This window comes from Populus trichocarpa, chromosome 10 (assembly GCF_000002775.5).
Source record: "Populus trichocarpa isolate Nisqually-1 chromosome 10, P.trichocarpa_v4.1, whole genome shotgun sequence".
In the NCBI taxonomy this organism is placed as follows: Eukaryota; Viridiplantae; Streptophyta; class Magnoliopsida; order Malpighiales; family Salicaceae; genus Populus; species Populus trichocarpa.
Window position 1 is genome coordinate 17614971 of NC_037294.2, and position 17368 is coordinate 17632338.

At 35.3% G+C, this 17368-nt stretch overlaps 5 protein-coding genes across 6 annotated transcripts; all 5 read left to right on the plus strand.

Annotated features, from left to right (window-relative positions):
• The first annotated feature begins 93 nt into the window (after window positions 1-93).
• LOC7464573 (heavy metal-associated isoprenylated plant protein 32) lies at window positions 94-1880 on the plus strand. The gene is made up of 3 exons (XM_024610073.2): window positions 94-596; window positions 699-774; window positions 897-1880. The coding sequence occupies exons 1-3, from the start codon at window positions 558-560 to the stop codon at window positions 1667-1669; spliced, it is 888 nt and encodes a 295-aa protein (XP_024465841.2). The 5' UTR covers window positions 94-557; the 3' UTR covers window positions 1670-1880.
• Window positions 1881-2197: 317 nt separating this feature from the next.
• Window positions 2198-5994, plus strand: LOC18102666 (serine/threonine-protein kinase RHS3). The gene is made up of 4 exons (XM_006378557.3): window positions 2198-2543; window positions 3085-3161; window positions 3285-4153; window positions 4945-5994. Exons 2-4 carry the CDS (start codon window positions 3123-3125, stop codon window positions 5819-5821), a joined length of 1785 nt encoding a protein of 594 aa, XP_006378619.3. The 5' UTR covers window positions 2198-2543; window positions 3085-3122; the 3' UTR covers window positions 5822-5994.
• A 1972-nt stretch (window positions 5995-7966) lies between these two features.
• Window positions 7967-11676, plus strand: LOC7464575 (isocitrate dehydrogenase [NADP]). Its single transcript, XM_024609583.2, has 16 exons — window positions 7967-8170; window positions 8434-8477; window positions 8586-8695; window positions 8885-8922; window positions 9021-9098; window positions 9200-9253; window positions 9350-9451; window positions 9601-9692; window positions 9800-9903; window positions 10023-10091; window positions 10170-10285; window positions 10438-10472; window positions 10571-10713; window positions 10842-10964; window positions 11057-11206; window positions 11389-11676. The coding sequence occupies exons 1-15, from the start codon at window positions 8086-8088 to the stop codon at window positions 11148-11150; spliced, it is 1287 nt and encodes a 428-aa protein (XP_024465351.1). The 5' UTR covers window positions 7967-8085; the 3' UTR covers window positions 11151-11206; window positions 11389-11676.
• Window positions 11677-12981: 1305 nt separating this feature from the next.
• On the plus strand, window positions 12982-16318 carry LOC18102667 (uncharacterized). 2 transcript variants are annotated; one of them, XM_006378558.3, is made up of 5 exons: window positions 12982-13372; window positions 13479-13613; window positions 13712-13749; window positions 13861-13927; window positions 15818-16318. In XM_006378558.3, exons 1-5 carry the CDS (start codon window positions 13196-13198, stop codon window positions 16205-16207), a joined length of 807 nt encoding a protein of 268 aa, XP_006378620.1. In that variant the 5' UTR covers window positions 12982-13195; the 3' UTR covers window positions 16208-16318. The 2 variants fall into 2 exon arrangements, with proteins under 2 accessions (XP_006378620.1, XP_052312615.1); XM_052456655.1 differs by lacking the exons at window positions 13712-13749; window positions 13861-13927.
• Window positions 16319-16469: 151 nt separating this feature from the next.
• On the plus strand, window positions 16470-17257 carry LOC7464577 (uncharacterized). Its single transcript, XM_002315059.4, has one exon. It carries the CDS (start codon window positions 16906-16908, stop codon window positions 17143-17145), a length of 240 nt encoding a protein of 79 aa, XP_002315095.1. The 5' UTR covers window positions 16470-16905; the 3' UTR covers window positions 17146-17257.
• Window positions 17258-17368: the final 111 nt, after the last annotated feature.

The following is a 17368-nucleotide window of genomic DNA, read 5'->3' on the forward strand; positions in this document are numbered from 1 at the left end:
TTTTGGAAATTATACTTCGTTATTAATGGATTAAATCCGTTTGACTGTTGTAGATTTCTTAACAAATCCGGAACATTGGTTGCATGATAATGTCTTGATCTTGCTGGAATTTGATTCGCGAGAAACTAATAAAAGAGTTGAACGTTGTCCAGCTTTCCAGGCATGAAAAATTATCATTGAAGGCTTTCATCATTCTAATGAAAGATTTGGCAGGAGGCATTCATCTTCATAGAAAAATTTAGAGGAATTTTTTATTTTTTATGTCAAACATATCTTATTAGTTAACGTATTACATGTCTGCACTACAATATTTGTGCAATCCAGCATCATGAACGCATATAGCTGCACCATAATCACTCGCATGACACTGATTCTGTATTTATTTCTACATTTAAATAAAGATCGTTATATGCAAATAAATGTCACTGCGTCCCCCCTGGTTTTTCAAGGCTTCTCTATCAGCCTTCTGAACAAAGAATAAAACGCACTCTCTGGGGGCGACGGGACAAGTAACTAACTCGCAACTTTTGTCTGTTAAGGACTACAGAAAATTTCCTATGGAACGTGAGCCGTTTGCTCCTTCAGTTGCTCCTCAGGTATTACAAAGAATGTCCAATGAAATGTGCTCAGATTGCAACTTTTTATTTTTTTCCTTTTCTTTTTGTTGTTAAGTATAAATGTTTCAAATACGGCTGCAGACATGTGTCCTGAAAATGAATTTTGCATGTGGAAATTGCCACAAGAAGATCAGGAAACAATTGCAGAAAACTCAAGGTATCTTTTTTACTGGTCTATTATGCTGCACAGCCTTCTTCTAGTCATGTATACGAAGAAACCAAAAGATTGAACTGCTATGCATCGAATTTGTTATGCTTTTCCTTTTTTTCATTTGCTAGGTGTGCACTCCATCCACATAGATGCGAATGAGGGGAAGGTGACAGTCTCAAGTACAGTAGACCCTCATGTACTTATAGAAGAGTTTGCAAAGATTGGGAAGAAAGCACATCTTCTATGGGAACCAAGACCTCTCTTGATGAACCAAAACAATGCTGATAACAGAGGTAAGAGAGTTCAAGATGCACCTTTTATTGCTCAACAAAATGGAATCGATCTCGATCAGCTGGCTCAACTGCAAAAATTCGCTGAGAATAAAAGCTTGAAACTTTTGGAGCTAAACCAAACCAACAACATAAAGATGACCTTCAGTGACAACGGTGTTATCAGTCATAGTGATCATGCCACAGACATCAATACAAACAATTTGCACGAGCTTAAAGGGAGTAATGGAGCGATGAATGGGCACAACCCACCACATATGAATACATTTGGTCAAGGCCAATATGGTAATATCGGTGGTGCGAGCAGCAGCAGAGGTCCTGCTCCCTCTGGTAATGGTAGTGGTGGATGTGATCCCACAACGAAAAATGTACCTCCTTGTTGCCACGCTTTTGAGTTCAGCTGTGGCGGCAATAGATGGGGTGAGGAGAAGGCTCATAGGCCTCTACTGCCACCCAACTGTGATCCTACTGGTCCCATGCCAACATACAACCATGGTCCTTACGGCGCAACACCACCAAATCACTATGCTCCTCATGGATCGCAACCGGTGAATATCCTACACGCAGATGTAAACTGTGGTGGGGGTCATAAAACTTGCCGGGTGATGTGAGCTACAGCTTGTGCTGCAGGCTATGATTAGGTTAACGAATAATAAACCATGTTCTGTTGTTGCAAATCCACACGTGAACTTGGCATTCACGACACATTATTTCTTAGAGGGAAGCAATTTCATTATATATTTCGATTTGTAATGTACAAAAATATTTTTTCCCCTCGATATTGGCAAAGTGCGCACTTCAACTTAATTATGAAATAAACAATGTTGACAATTTTTTTAACAAAGCTGCATTTTTGTTTACTTATGCAAACGTTGCCAATGAGGCAATGACGATATAACAGCAAATCTCAACTAGAATGCAGAGCTGGAGAGTAGTGGTGGGCAGAGAGGATGTGAAATGAAAAAGGACCTCTATTTTCCCTATTTTTCACAAAACAACAAGGAGGATTAAACGGATATCCACCCCTTATTCATAGCTATGACCGTTTCCCCTTCTTTTTATTTCCTCTCCCCACGTACTTTAGTAGTTACAAAGCTTGAAGAGCTAGCTAGAATAGAATATGGTACTTGGGTGTTCCTTTTATTTTATTTTTGCTTTATTTATGGGAATTTGTTTCCACAAAACTCTCCGAATCTTGAAAAACCAATACTAAAATATTCAAATAAAGACTAACAACAAAATCCACTCCTGCTATGATGATGATGATGAGTGGTGGTCCATATAAAATCCAACTCATTCTCATTTGCTTTCGTTTTTACATTTTAACTTTGTAACCACCACCACCACCATTTTATTTATTTATTTAGACAGTTTCTCTCTTTGCAGATTATGCAATGAAATACCATTTTCCCTTCCATCTCAAGCCAGATGCAATCATAACCAATAACATGTTTCTTTTGTTAATGCAATTTTGAGATTCTGCTGGTTGGTCTGCAATCTCTTCAATGTGTTTCTTCATTTGAGTTTCTTTTTGTTATGGCATTTTCATTGATCTTTTGTTCTGTTCACAATCCCTTTGTTCCCTTTTTATTATACATTGTGGATACTTGTCATCCTACGTCACAGAATGTTGTCAATCCCACGTTGAGATGCATATATTTTAATCGATAGAATATTCAATCGATAATTTATATATGTTTTCCCATAATACGTGCACACCACACACAAATTATAGGTACCTTAATCGTTTGTTATGAGCTCCGTATATGCTATGATATTCAATGCAATGCAACCTTTCGGATCAAAATTGAAAATTAACATTTAACAATGTACACTTCTTTAGCAGCTCGCAAAAAAACTATTGTTTCAGATGGTAACCTTCTACCATTGTTCCAGGAATAGGAGCAGGGTTTTTTGTTGTTGTTGTTGTTGTTGCTGATGTATATTTGAGAAATCAGTTTTAAGGCATCGGTCTATTTCATTGTGAAACTAATGGATTTGCATTTCTTTCTTTTTTGGCAATCAGGAATTCCTGTTAAGGGGTGGTCTCGTGTTGCGCCATCAATGTCATCTAAGCCTGACAAAGGGCCTGACTCATCCGAGGTATGTTTAAGCTCATAATTGTTGTCCTTGCGGACTGTGATTTAAAATCTGGCGGATTTTGCAAATTTGTGCAACTTGTTGCATTCTTTTGTGATTAATACATCATTCTGTGTACTTTTGCAGATGAGTTGCATGCCACGAAAAGTAGTAGAAAGTGAAACAAAGAAGATGGAGGGGTTTAGCAAGAGTATTGATGCCAATATAATCTGTAACAATCCTCTTTACCAAGAACCCAAGAAAACGGATCTAATAGGAAAATACAGTGCAAGTTCAGGTTCTGGTTCACCAAGGGAAACCAGATTTACCAAGATTACTGAAAATGTAACTTTTAATCGTCACTTAGATCCCAAAAAGATGGATCCATTAAGCAGGCCTGTGGGAAATGCTAGTGCTAATCAAAGCGCGATTCAAAGCCCAAGAACACCTTCAAAATCTCAAATTTCAACCACTTCAGCAGCAGCTGGAGCAACAGCAACAGCTGCATTGCCAGCAAACATGAAGACAAACGAAGCAAAGACTTTTAGTTCCATTACCAACCATGCCAATTTGAGTGGCAGAAGCTCTACCCGTTCCAACAGTTTAGAGAGCTCCGGTGGGGCAAACAAGCCCCACACAGGTGGTGATGTCAGATGGGAAGCCATTCAGTTTGCCACTGCCAGAGGTACAATCGGTCTTAGCAACTTTAGGCTTCTCAAGCGCCTTGGATACGGTGACATTGGTAGTGTCTATCTTGTTGAGCTTAGAGGGACTAATGCCCATTTTGCTATGAAAGTAATGGACAAGGCTTCTCTAGCAAGTAGAAACAAGCTATTAAGGGCACAGACAGAGAAGGAGATTCTTGGACTTCTTGACCACCCATTCTTGCCCACTTTATATACTTATTTCGAGACTGATAAGTTCTACTGCATTGTCATGGAATTCTGCAGTGGAGGTAATCTTCATTCTCTTCGGCAGAAGCAACCTAACAAGCATTTTACTGAGGAAGCAGCACGGTGAGTCCTCATTTTCTGCTATGTTTTTTCTTTCTATCATCAAAACTTGTGATATTGAGCTTTGTAGTTATATTCTAACAAACATTATCTGAATATTGGTCTTCAGTCTGCCAGTCTGACAATGTGTTAATTATATGCTGATATAGGATTCTGCCAATTTTGCAATAATGGAGGCTTAGGTTAGATCAGCAGCAGTTCGGGACCTTACATCTTTTCCAGCATTGTTCACAATCTGTGCTCGCTAGTTTTTATTTTTACATAATCATGCTGCTTCTAGCGCCTTTATGTTGCATAATTGGACCTAGAAAGTTACATTTTACAAGGTATTTCAAGCACAGTTGAATGCAAAGATGTTGCTGTTAAAGGTTGATCGACTATATGATTATGCTAATTCTCCAAAATCCAAGCCCTCACCCCTTCTCCAATTAAAATGGATAGAAATTAAACCGTTACCCTTGACTTTGCGGTTGGATTTGATAGTGATTGGATACATAAAATACCAATATCATAGACATTAATTTCAAGAAAAAAAAAAAAGAATGAAAAACTATAGACATAGTGGCTATTCTCCTTCACCCTTGGTAGAGAAATTTTCTATGTTTCTGACAGGTTCATCATATGTAAGTCGATCAATTGTGTCTTTGGTCTTAGATTTGTTGGAAACAAAAGCTGAATCTTTTCTTTCATGAATCAAATGATCAAAATTGTTTTTTTTTCTCTTTTCACGTAACAAATCCTTAGTTCTTGTGCAAATGGATGTGAGATGTTCTAAGTTATTTTGCTGTTAACAGATTTTATGCATCAGAGGTGTTGTTGGCACTTGAATATCTGCACATGTTAGGCATAGTATACAGAGATTTGAAGCCAGAAAATTTGCTAGTTAGAGACGAAGGACATATCATGCTCTCAGACTTTGATTTATCGCTTCGTTGCTCGGTTAGTCCAACCCTTGTCAAGTCTTCATCTGTGCATGTAAACAGCGGCAGCGGTGGCGGCGGCGGCGGCATCTTGGATGATGAATCTGTAGTGCAAGGTTGTATGCAACCATCAACATTTTTCCCACGCATATTGCCTGGTAAAAAGAACCGAAAATCCAAATCAGACTTTGGACTCTTCGTTGGAGGGTCAATGCCAGAATTAATGGCAGAGCCTACAAACGTACGATCGATGTCATTTGTTGGCACACACGAGTACTTGGCCCCTGAGATCATACGCGGAGAAGGTCATGGCAGTGCAGTGGACTGGTGGACTTTCGGCATCTTCTTATATGAGCTATTGCATGGAACAACACCCTTCAAAGGACAAGGAAACAGAGCTACATTATTCAATGTTGTTGGGCAGCCATTGAGATTTCCAGAGAATCCACAGGTCAGCATGGTGGCTCGTGATCTGATAAGAGGACTTCTAGTGAAAGAACCCCATAAAAGAATTGCATACAAAAGGGGTGCCACAGAGATAAAACAGCATCCATTTTTCGAAGGAGTGAACTGGGCTCTAGTCAGAAGTGCCTTGCCTCCAAACATACCTGAACCCGTAGACTTCTCACAATATGCTAGCAAAGAAGCACCCCCAGCTGACAAGAAAGGGCTAGACGTTGGAGGTGATAAGAACGATGTTAGTCCTCCTGAAAATAAAAATGAATCTTATATAGAGTTTGAATACTTTTAGGAATAATTCCATTCCATATTTTGCCCGATCCATAACTTGCAATCTATGAGAGAAACTGAAAGTGTACAAAGAAAATTTCTTTAGGGTGTGTCTAACAAGGCTTTTGTTCTCCAAAATTGCATTTATTAAGGAGTTTTTTTTTATTGTAAAAGGTTGCCTTCTTCATTCTTTCACGTATTACGATGAGCTATAATTTTATGTTTTTTTAATTTGGTTTTCAAATATTTTTTTAGCAATTTAATTCTAATTAAAAATTAATTAATTTTGATTTTTTATGAAAATATAGAATTGAAAGAAAAGAGACCGAAATGAAAAAAACATTAAACATGGGTGTTATGTAATGAGTTTCGTATAAAATATACTTTAATCTTTGAACTTTAAAAATCACGCAAATTATACAATTTCAGTAACTCAAAATGATTTATTTTGATCTAGATGGGGCTGGCTGACTTATGCTTTTTTTTTTCTATTTTTTTAATTAATGGTTTTTTTTCTAAATTTTTTAAATTTATATTTAAATTAGTGCTTATTCTATATTTTATTTTGTTTGGAGAGCGATGATTATTTTTTTAGTTATATATTTAAATTTGAAGAGTTTTTTTGATTCATGTATAATTTTTTTTATCTTTTGTATGGATGAACTTTATTTTTGAAAATAAAAAAAATTATTTTCAAATAATATTTCTAATATGTGCAGTCACACATGATTTTTTTATTTCCTTTTATTTTATTCGATCAATGTAATTTATACCTTTATTTCTATTATCATTTTCTTAAATAAAAAAATTATTTTAATAAATAAATTTAGCAAACACAACCGGATAAATATTCTGTCATTTGAGAATAAATATCTTCACCTATATTTGTCTCTCGATTTTCAAGTTTTATTTTTAAGTATCGTTAATGACTTATTTATTTATTTATTTGCACACATAGTTCTCAATTTATTTAATTACATGAATGCATATTTTTTTTTATTTGAACTTAGATTTTTTAAACTAAAAAAATACTTTGAAAAAACTTACATATACATTTTTTATAGGAAATAAAAATATTTGACCCCTAGTTTTTCAAAGCAGGTACAATTTGGAACTAGTTTAAATAAATAAATTGTGTTTTTTAATGATTCAAGTATAATAATGTTAAAAATTAAAAAAACTACAAAAACACAATTTAATATATTTTCAATTTAAAGATAATTTTTTAAAAACCCATCATGTTGCAAGATACATACTTAGGGGCGTGTGAAAAAAATATGGTAGCGGTTATTTTTTAAAAAGTTTTTCGCTAAAAAATACATCAAAATAATATTTTTTTATTTTTAAAATTTATTTTTTACATCAACATATCAAATCAATTCAAAAATATTAAAAATATGAATTTAAAACAAAATAAATAAATCTTAATAAAAAAACAAGTTGAAATTCAATACTAAAGAACCCCTTAATCTTATAATGTACCCATCATGCTCAAAGACAATATGAAAAACTGAACTTATGACAATAACACAAACGTGGTGATGTTAATGTTTAGCACCCAACAAAGAGCTACGTCCTAAGACAGCTAATATACATATCAGTTCGTGGCCTAACTATGAAAGGAACTTGTTTTTTTCCTTTTCACTCAGGTTCGATTTTTTCTTTGCATGCATATCACCTCCGCAGTGTCTTACCTATTTATTAAACTTGCAGGGTGTTCAGTGGACCCGGGAATTAGTCGTGGTGCGTATAAGCTGGCCCGGATACCGCGAGTTATATAAAAAAAAGATGAAAACGAGATGATGAGATTGAGTAACAGTGATTGATTTCTAATTAATTTTTTATTTTTAAAAATTTATTTTTAATATCGGTACATAAAAATAATTTAAAAATATAAAAAAATAATTTTTTTAAATAAAAAACAAGATATAAATAAAAAGCATATCCCAATTACAATAATGAATAATAAACACAAATTTGACTAGATTTTGTATTTTGCACCCACATGACATGACATGAGCCTCATGAGGTACTCTCGATGCGATGCTCCTAGTCATGCAATACAAAACAAAAGCAGGTTTGGTGTAATAGACAGAGCCCAGTGGGCTTCAGAAACTGGAGCAACTAAAATCTGGCAGTTTTTTAGTCATTACACTTTAGTGGCAACGGCACCGATATAAAAAAACAAACTCACTCAGACAGACACGCTCCACCCAACGATCATTTTGCCTCGTTTTTTCTTACGTCTCTTAATTTCCAACGAGTAGTTGTAGTTGTAGTTGTTTTATGATTGCAGTGATCACGCAGAGACAGCAAGTGAAAATGGCATTCGATAAAATTAAGGTCACCAATCCCATCGTTGAAATGGACGGTTTGTTCTCTCCAATTTTCTTCTTCTTCTTCTTTACATTCTTTGCGTGGGATGATATATAACTATCAAACTGAGTGTCTCAATTTCAAAACCCAGTACAGTAGTTTTTTTCTGGGTTTTGATTACGATTTTCTGCCCTCACTCACTTTGTCACTTGACTGACCATGATGTTAAATTGGGAAGGTCAGCTTATAAATTTTGGAGCCTTGCTTTTGGAATTATAAATACATGATTATTATGATCTCTTTTTCTTATCTACACAGGAGATGAAATGACTAGAGTTATTTGGAAATCAATCAAGGACAAGGTCTTTTTTCGTCTTCTGAGTGCTTTTTGTTGTTTTGGGAACAACCCCATGGTGCCTTATTATATGATTCTTCTTGTTGTTTTTGCAACTTGGTTTTATGTTTTACAGCTTATTTTCCCATTTTTGGATTTGGATATCAAGTATTTTGACCTTGGCCTGCCTAATCGGGATGCTACAGATGATAGAGTTACCGTTGAAAGTGCTGAGGCGACTCTCAAGTATGCGATATTTCTTTGGTTCTTTTGTTTTTATGAGTTCCTCTTCAACAATACTATGCTTTGCTAACTACCATCACCATTCTTCATGGTGATGTTATTATTTAATATTTTTTCATACCTACTAGCTAAATCGACTCAGAATTATGCTAAAGACTGAAACTTTTTCTATTTTTTCCCTATTCGTTGTAGATATAATGTGGCTATTAAGTGTGCAACAATAACTCCAGGTATACTGAGCTCTTTTAAGGATCGTGGACAGGCTTGTACGTGGTTTTTTTTGTTGATCATTGCTGAACTTAAGGTAGTTTGCTTTGTTGTCTGATAGATGAAGGCCGTGTTAAGGAGTTTAACTTGAAAAATATGTGGAAGAGTCCAAATGGGACAATTCGCAACATTTTAAATGGTGAATGAACTTGCCTTATTTATGTTTTACTGCCTCTTTAATCTCCTGTATTTACTATGGAGCTTAACTTTTTATTTTATTTTATTTTGGCTATACTACAGGTACGGTTTTTAGAGAACCAATTATCTGCAAAAACATTCCAAGGCTTGTTTCAGGTCTGCAATGACTTTTTGATTTTCTGTTTGATTTGGGATCATTTTTCTATTGATTGAAAACAACACTGCAACACAAGCTTTTTTTTTTCCTTTCAGGTTGGACCAAGCCAATCTGCATAGGAAGGCATGCCTTTGGTGACCAGTACAGAGCAACTGATACAGTTATCCAAGGACCTGGCAAACTGAAGCTAGTATTTGGTAAATTTCCTGTTTCCAACAGTTGGCGCTAAAATTCACTACTTTTGGGTTCTTGCAAATTGCATGTTAATTTCACTTTTGTGGGAGACTTGCAAAACTGCTGCAAGTTTACATATCTCATCATGTCAAGGTTATTGCAATTTATGCAGTACCTGATGGACACAATGAAAAGACAGAGTTTGAGGTTTTCAAGTTCAAAGGAGCTGGAGGTGTAGCTCTGTCCATGTATAACACTGATGAGGTTCTGATTCTTTTTTTCTTCGTTTCTTTCTTTTCTTTTCCTTTTCTTTTCTTCCTTTTCCTTTAGAAGTCATTAACTGTTATTGTTCCATTTGATTTGGAAAACAGTCCATCCAGGCTTTTGCTGAAGCTTCAATGAATACTGCTTACTTGAAAAAGTGGCCACTTTATCTTAGCACAAAAAATACCATTCTTAAAAAATATGATGGAAGGTAATATGTTGGGATGGATGATTTAGGTCATGGATCTTGAACTTGCTTCTTTTATGAGAAATTACATGGTTGGCATTCATCTTCTTTATTGACATTTTCCTAATTTGACTTTTCTGAAGATTCAAGGACATATTCCAGGAAGTTTATGAAACTCAATGGAAATCCAAGTTTGAGGCTGCAGGAATTTGGTGAGAATTTTTGTGCAGATGGTGGTTAGTTTGGCCAATTTGAGGAACCTGTTATTTACTCACATTCTTGAATTGTAGGTATGAACATCGTCTCATCGATGATATGGTTGCTTATGCTCTCAAAAGTGAAGGGGGTTATGTATGGGCATGTAAAAATTATGATGGAGATGTGCAGAGTGATTTCTTAGCCCAAGGTTTGGATCACGTTTGCTGATTACCCTAGCAACAGTACCTATCTATCTTCTTTTGTTGCCTTTGTGGTTAGCGAATTGTTCTGGAGGGTTGACACTGAGGAATTCAGTGCTTTGTTGAATCTTCTTAAACAATTTTTTTTTTATCGGTACAGGATTTGGATCTCTTGGGTTGATGACTTCAGTATTGGTATATCTGCAGTGTTTGTTTTTATCTTCGTTTAAATTTATTTTAATTGTTTTCCTCCCCTTCAAATATTTTTTTAAAAAATTTCAATTGGATTCCAGGTGTGCCCAGATGGAAAGACAATTGAAGCAGAAGCAGCCCATGGCACGGTTACTCGCCATTACCGTGTTCATCAGAAAGGAGGTGAAACCAGCACCAACAGCATAGCATCGATTTTTGCTTGGTCAAGTGGTCTTGCACACAGGTAATTTAATAGTGCTTAATCAGACGACACAATGTCTATGCTGACTATATTGTTTGAATTTCCAAGAATGGGATTATCTACAGCCCTTGAAACCTTGGATGAGAACTTGACCATGATCATATTATCAGGGCAAAGTTGGATGGCAATGTCAAACTAATGGATTTTACTGCAAAACTAGAAGCATCCTGCATTGGAGCTGTCGAGTCAGGGAAGATGACCAAGGATCTTGCACTTCTTATTCATGGTCCCAGGTAAGGAACGAAATAAAAAAAGGTGATTTCATTTTAAAGTTTCGCTATCGCTCTTGAGCTTTCACTATTCTAAAAGCCTTGTACCCATGCAGAGTTAGTAGGTCTCAATTTCTGAATACAGAGGAGTTCATTGATGCTGTAGCTGAGGAGCTTAGGGCAAGATTGTCAGTCAAAGCAAAGCTGTAAAATTATGGCTTCTAACTTGGCAATAATATTTACCCAGAAGTTGGGTTCAACTCGAGGTATATTTTTCTTGGTTTTTTCCTGCCCTAATCTATTTCCTCATCCGTTATCTATGTTTTGAGTTTCTGTTTCATTGCTGCATAAGGGAATGAGATAAAATTAAGAAGTCTAATCCTTTTTGGGAAGTTGGGATTGAAGTTGGCTAGCAAGTTTTGACATTTCTGGTTGATTGTTCTTGCAGGCCTGGAAAGGGACTACCAAAGACCGGGCAGCCTGGGGGGAGATTGAATGGGGTTCTTCTCGAAATGTGTTTGAAGTGAATAAGCATGATATCTCATGAGAATTGATGATTGATTGCTCTCTTGGACACTGCTACTGTTATTTCTATGAATTCAGTTCTTAAATTTCATTTCCTTTGTGGCCAAGTAAAAGCGAAGAAAGACAGGCAACTCTTCTTGCCTTGGATTGTGCGATAATTTTTCCAAGCAATTACTTCCGATAAATTATATATGCTTTGAGGTTTCATCTAGTGTTCAAGCATGGCGTCAAAAAATACTGTCTCAGGCAAATGAGTCGTTAGAAATTTCGAGTTACTGAACTTCGTATTGAACTGGGCACTAAGAATTCAAGTTTCATATTTCCTGCGGAGAAACTACAGAAAATTAAAAAAAAAAAAAAAACTGTTACTTATTTTCTATCTTGAAACCGGAGTAAATCCAAATGATCTTTTTTTTTAATATATATATATATATATATCAGGGTAAATAAGCATTACATTAATCATTAAATTATTGATATTACTTGCCAGGAATATGATGTCTTTAAAATATTTATTAAGGGTCATTTAATACTTATAATCAATTATAATTTTTTTTTGTTTGGAATTTATCGTAAATGTTTAAAAATATTATTACATAAAATAATATTTATTTTTTATGTTTTTAACATAAATCGAAAATAACATAATTTAATAAATCCATTCAAATAATGACTTAGGGGTGCTCTAAAATTACTTGCTAGCCAGCAGATCTTTTTAAAAAACGTGCCGTAAATCTTTATGCGCATGTAAGTAAATTATTGGACTGGAAAGTGAAATATCATTGCGTGTATAGTTTACTTTACATCCATTCTTATTGGTGGCTCATATCCACTTGCCCATCTCTAGCATAAACTCTTAGCCAACACACGCAAATAATTCTAGAAAAGAGAAAGTATTTACGTGATATATTTTTTATTATTTAAAAATTTATTTTTGATATTAATATATTAAAATAATTTAAAAAAATAATTTTTTTAAAATTTTAATAGATTAAAACTAAATGTCAAACACCTTGCCACGGTGACGTACTTACTGTATATATAATTCAGTAAAATTTTGAGACTTCTTAAAACTAATGCATCTCAATTCTCCTATTTAAGTCGTGTTCATTTTTTTGTTTTCTAAAATTATTCTTAAAAAGCTTTCTATATAAAAATATTAAATTAATATTTTAAAAATATTTTTTAGATAATTTAATCTATTAATATTAAAAATAAAAAAAATATTATTTTAATATATTTTTTATTAAAAAACTTTTTTACAAAAGTAACCATAACTGCATTAATAACCACACATTAAGATTAAAAGCTTGTTTATATTATAATAATTATTGTATTTTAAAGTTTTTTTTAAATGTATTAAAATAATTTTTTTTATTTTTTAAAATTTATTTTTTAAAATTTATTTTGATAAATATATAATTTAAATTTTTTTTAATAAAAAAAAACACTTTGACTTCGCAGATATTTAAAAATACATGTACTTTATTAAATATACAATAGACTTTATCTAGTGGCCCGGACCCCTCACCCTCACCCGTAACCACCACTACTCTACCAAGAGGAGGATTATTTTTCCAATTCTCCTCCACACAGCCTTATTTTGATGAGGGGCCATTAACAATTGGGTAAAATACTAACCAATATCAAAGTGGAGAGTGGAAACCCAATTGGGTGGATGAGCTTGATACTGTGCGGTTGACCGGTCGGAAAGAGTGAGAGAGGGAATAATGGCGTTGCAGTGTTGGAGCTCCGCTTCTAACCTGACATATCCAAATCTAAGCACTCTCTTTTCGGATTCCAAACCTTACAATTTTCCTCGTTTTAGAAAACACAGAAAGCCAGCCAAACTCACTTGCTTCCTCAAACTTGGTGTCGAGGATATTGCGGAAATAGCTCACAACAAGGTACTTTCTTTGGCTTAAAAGTTTCTTGCTTTTTTTTTTGGTCTTTTCTTTGGCTTATTTGATGATGTTTTCTTTAATTTGTAATAAATAATTAAATACAATATAGGTAGTGATAGCAGCTGTTGTATCAGCGGCCATTGGTCAACTCTCAAAGCCATACACTTGTGTACTTTTATATGGCAAAGATTTTGATTTCAAGACTACTTTTCAAGCTGGTGGATTTCCTTCTACTCATTCCTCTGTATGTTCTTTATTTCTTCTTATTTTTCCAATACTTAGTTCTGCTTGTTTTGGGGGGTTATGTTTTCCTTATTTTGCTACTTTTTTTGTGATTTATAGTCAGTGGTGGCTGCTGCCACATGTCTTGCCCTTGAAAGGTGATTAATCAAATCCCCTTTACTGCCATTGCATTTTTCTGTTTCTAATTTCTTTTAATTTTGTGAATTGATGCACGCTAAGTAGTAAAAATTTCAATTATTTGACTACAGGGGCTTCTCCGATTCGATTTTTGGCCTCGCTGTGGTTTATGCCTTCCTTGTCATGTATGATGCACAGGTGTTCAGTTGCTCTTCTTTCTTTTTTCAATTAATTTTTTATTAAAGGCACTCAAATCTTGAGCTATAAGCTAAAATCCTTGACCTCATGAATAAATAAATGGTGTTAAGAAGAATGTTATTCTTTATCATATATTCTAATGTGTAAAATAAGGATCAGCACTAAGGTTCTTGTTGTTTATAATGGTATTCACTTTTGAGAAACGATATTCATTTGGTGTGAACAGAGTATAGGTTACACGAGTCTCGAATGCTAGCCATACATTTTTTTACAGTATCGTGTAGCATACAAATCACATCATGGAACATATCTACAACAATAATGTAATCAAATTTTGATTGAGGGTTTCTTGGAGAGCATACGAGGTAATCCCCTGTAGAAGTCATGGGTTGTCGCAAAATTAACCCTGTGTCAAAAAATATTTTTTACCCTATAGACTGGGATTGAATTTTCTCAAGCACTCTGACCTCAAGCGTCCATTTTATTCTGGTGGAGATGGTATGCTTGATAGCTTAGAAGAAAATTAGGTGGTGACCAGAGCAGTTGATTTTTGGATGTTGATGTTCTGGATGTTAATTGAACTTGTGCTTTTTAATTCACCATGAGCACACCTTTTAGAAACTTCCAAATTAGGGAAGCAGCTGTGACAAAGTTTTGCAGAAAATTTACTTGTTTAAGCTTATATATGTTAACTGAAGTCAAGGTGGGGCTTATTTTAACCCAAAGATGGATTGGTTCCTTTGAGCTTTGATTTTTGTAGGATTCCTCTGGATCTAGTATGCTTTCAAGAATATTGGTAGTTTCTCAATGGATGTCTACAGTGGTGGAATGAAACCTTTCTCATACGCTAACAATTAGGACCTTGTTCATCCATGAACCAATTGAGTATAGACTCGAGGGGAAGAAAACATTTGCTATGTTTGGATTCTTGATTTGGGATTATAACTTTGCTGAGTACATTTTACTGTTAAACAAATGTTTTCTTATGCTGTGGATTCGGCTTCAAGCTCTAACTGAAGTGGGGAAAGGGAGCACCGGATGTGATGATCAGTTGAGATTAAACTCAGAAATCGTGTTCTACTGGTGAGAAAACATTCACTTGGATTGCCTTGTGTGGATTGTGGTTTTTTGCTGTTCTGCATCCATGTGGGGGGGGGGGGGGGGGGGGGCACTAGACTTTCTCACTCTAGATGGGGTTGACATGGATATCATAGGGACAGATCTTGCTGCTGGAATTCTTTTCACTTTCCAGTCTTTGATTTTGGTTGAGCTTGGGCTGAAACTTAGCTTTAAGAGTGCCTTTGTTTTGTGCATCTTCCATGAATTGCTTGTGAGGAAAAAAGCAAATGAAAATGGGGTGACGCTTCTGCTACACAGCCGTTGTGAGGCTAATTTTTTTATGTGGTCATTTTTGTAAGGAATCATTTCATATTTGGATTTTTTTTCTTATGAATCATATATATTTAGAACTACATCACCTGTAACCTTCTGCAAAATCATTCGAATGACTGCTGATTGGTAACATTTATTTGTTCTATTTCCTAATTCTAACATGCAAAATAAGCATTTACCTTTCCTTTTTGAGTTCTTTTTTGCAAAAACTTTAGACCAATTGCATTCTTTGCTCCACCTTCAGTGTGGATTTTATATCACCGTCCAAGTGGAAGGAAGGGTGATGAGATTTTTGTTCTCTGCATTTTTTATTCAGTCAGAAAAGGAGGTACTAATTGGTACTGCTCAAAATTATACCCAGTTCTTGGAGGACCTACTTCATTTGTTCCTCCGTGATTTGTTTTCTTTTCTTATATTAGGATCTTCATTTGATTAATAGAATAATAATGTGGTTGGATTCAGAGCTTGATCTGAAAATAGATGCTTTTACTTTTGCAGGGGGTGAGAAGAGAAGTTGGAAATCATGCGAAAGCATTAAACAAAATGCTACCCAAGACTGAAGTTAACTCAAAGGTTTGCAGTAGAGATGATCTGATTGATTCTCAGGAAGCACCTGAGGAAAACCTTGGTGCCCTTTTATCCAAAGAGGAAAGGCCTTTTTTGCCAAATTCCACAAACTCTCCTTTATTACTTGAAACAGAGAACAAAACAAGACAAACTAGTCAGAGATTGGCATTTTCGAGCTTAACAGCTGCTGAAGAAGCAACAGAGAAGATCCCCTGTAGTTCAGCTCCTTTGAAAGAATCAATTGGCCACACAGAGGTTGAAGTTATAGCCGGTGCTTTGTTAGGTTTCTTTGTGAGCGTCGCAGTCTATACTATTTTGTGATAACATCTTCATTTTTTATTTTTCAATTCATTGCTGCATTCAGACATATTGTTAGAAAATCATCTATATTTACTAAGATCATAGTTAGATAAGATTGAGACTGGATTCAAATTCTTGTCTCAACACATACTAATTCTGTGCAAGCTTGTGTTTGTTCCTAGCTATTTTTAAGATTGAAATACCGTTGCATCCCCACAATTCATTCAGCTATAAGTAACCCCAAAAGGAGAGAGTGAGCTTTAACGAAAAAATTGCATATACGATCCTTAAATTAGCAGGTTAAAGTGAGAGGGCTGAAGTCAGAATGTATGCCAAACTCAACGATCAATGCCTTTCAGAAACATCACTTATGATTTGCTGCTCTTGCTCCTCCCCCCTTGAGGAGTTTGATCCTAACGTCAACAGCAAGGCTGGTGGTGCCAAGTAGTAATATTGCTGGTGCCACACGTTGCAGAACAGAGTGCCATATTCGATGGGGAATGGTAGCATGTATGCCATGTGGCTTCGCTTGCTATCGACGTGTTTTTATTTGGTTGGACCTCAATGTTTGTCAAAATCCCCTAGACTACTGTGTTTATGAAGACAAAAGGTCATGCCATCTTTAGTGCATATATAAGGTCTTCTTGACGCTGCTATATCTGTATCGAAACCACTTGAAAACTCAGAAAGAAGAGCGAAAGAAAGGAAGGCAATAGGAAATGTCAGGGGCACAGGGAGCACAGCCGCCGGGCAGTACAACAGCAACAACATACGAGTCAGTGCCAGGGGGGGAGAACAAGACCAGAGTTAAGGTGGACTCAAAGGAGGATCAGGGCGCGATCCAGGTCGACAAACTCCAGGAGAAGGTTCCTGACGCCGCTGGCGAAGGAGGCCCTGTCTTTGGCGCTGGCAAAGATGAAAATAAGAAAGACTTGGGAGTTACTGGCACTGGCGAGTAGCTAGCCTAGCTTGGTTTCCCTACAAGTTGCTGCATCATTTGTTAAAATTGAACTTGTGTGAGTTTATCAATTTTTTAAAATAAGAAATTATTCTCTATCAATTATCTCACAACTTGATTGATTTTTTATTTTATCTTCTATGAAAAAAGGGAGCTTATTTATAGAATACAAGCTGTTAAGTAAAAACCTGATATTTATCATATATTTCAAGGTAGTAAAATGT

What these genes read in the sequence shown, in the direction of transcription:
- LOC18102666 (XM_006378557.3), top strand. Translation starts at nt 3,123, where the DNA reads ATGTCATCTAAGCCTGACAAAGGGCCTGACTCATCCGAG. An exon ending in AAGGGCCTGACTCATCCGAG is followed by an intron (nt 3,162 to 3,284) that starts GTATGTTTAAGC and finishes GTACTTTTGCAG; the next exon opens with ATGAGTTGCATGCCACGAAA. An exon ending in TTTACTGAGGAAGCAGCACG is followed by an intron (nt 4,154 to 4,944) that starts GTGAGTCCTCAT and finishes TGCTGTTAACAG; the next exon opens with ATTTTATGCATCAGAGGTGT.
- LOC7464573 (XM_024610073.2), top strand. Translation starts at nt 558, where the DNA reads ATGGAACGTGAGCCGTTTGCTCCTTCAGTTGCTCCTCAG. An exon ending in CTCCTTCAGTTGCTCCTCAG is followed by an intron (nt 597 to 698) that starts GTATTACAAAGA and finishes ATACGGCTGCAG; the next exon opens with ACATGTGTCCTGAAAATGAA. An exon ending in ACAATTGCAGAAAACTCAAG is followed by an intron (nt 775 to 896) that starts GTATCTTTTTTA and finishes TTCATTTGCTAG; the next exon opens with GTGTGCACTCCATCCACATA.
- LOC18102667 (XM_006378558.3), top strand. Translation starts at nt 13,196, where the DNA reads ATGGCGTTGCAGTGTTGGAGCTCCGCTTCTAACCTGACATATCCAAAT. An exon ending in CGGAAATAGCTCACAACAAG is followed by an intron (nt 13,373 to 13,478) that starts GTACTTTCTTTG and finishes AATACAATATAG; the next exon opens with GTAGTGATAGCAGCTGTTGT. An exon ending in TTGTCATGTATGATGCACAG is followed by an intron (nt 13,928 to 15,817) that starts GTGTTCAGTTGC and finishes TTACTTTTGCAG; the next exon opens with GGGGTGAGAAGAGAAGTTGG.
- LOC7464577 (XM_002315059.4), top strand. Translation starts at nt 16,906, where the DNA reads ATGTCAGGGGCACAGGGAGCACAGCCGCCGGGCAGTACAACAGCAACA.
- LOC7464575 (XM_024609583.2), top strand. Translation starts at nt 8,086, where the DNA reads ATGATTGCAGTGATCACGCAGAGACAGCAAGTGAAAATGGCATTCGAT. An exon ending in AGTGCTGAGGCGACTCTCAA is followed by an intron (nt 8,696 to 8,884) that starts GTATGCGATATT and finishes TATTCGTTGTAG; the next exon opens with ATATAATGTGGCTATTAAGT. An exon ending in CCATGTATAACACTGATGAG is followed by an intron (nt 9,693 to 9,799) that starts GTTCTGATTCTT and finishes TTTGGAAAACAG; the next exon opens with TCCATCCAGGCTTTTGCTGA.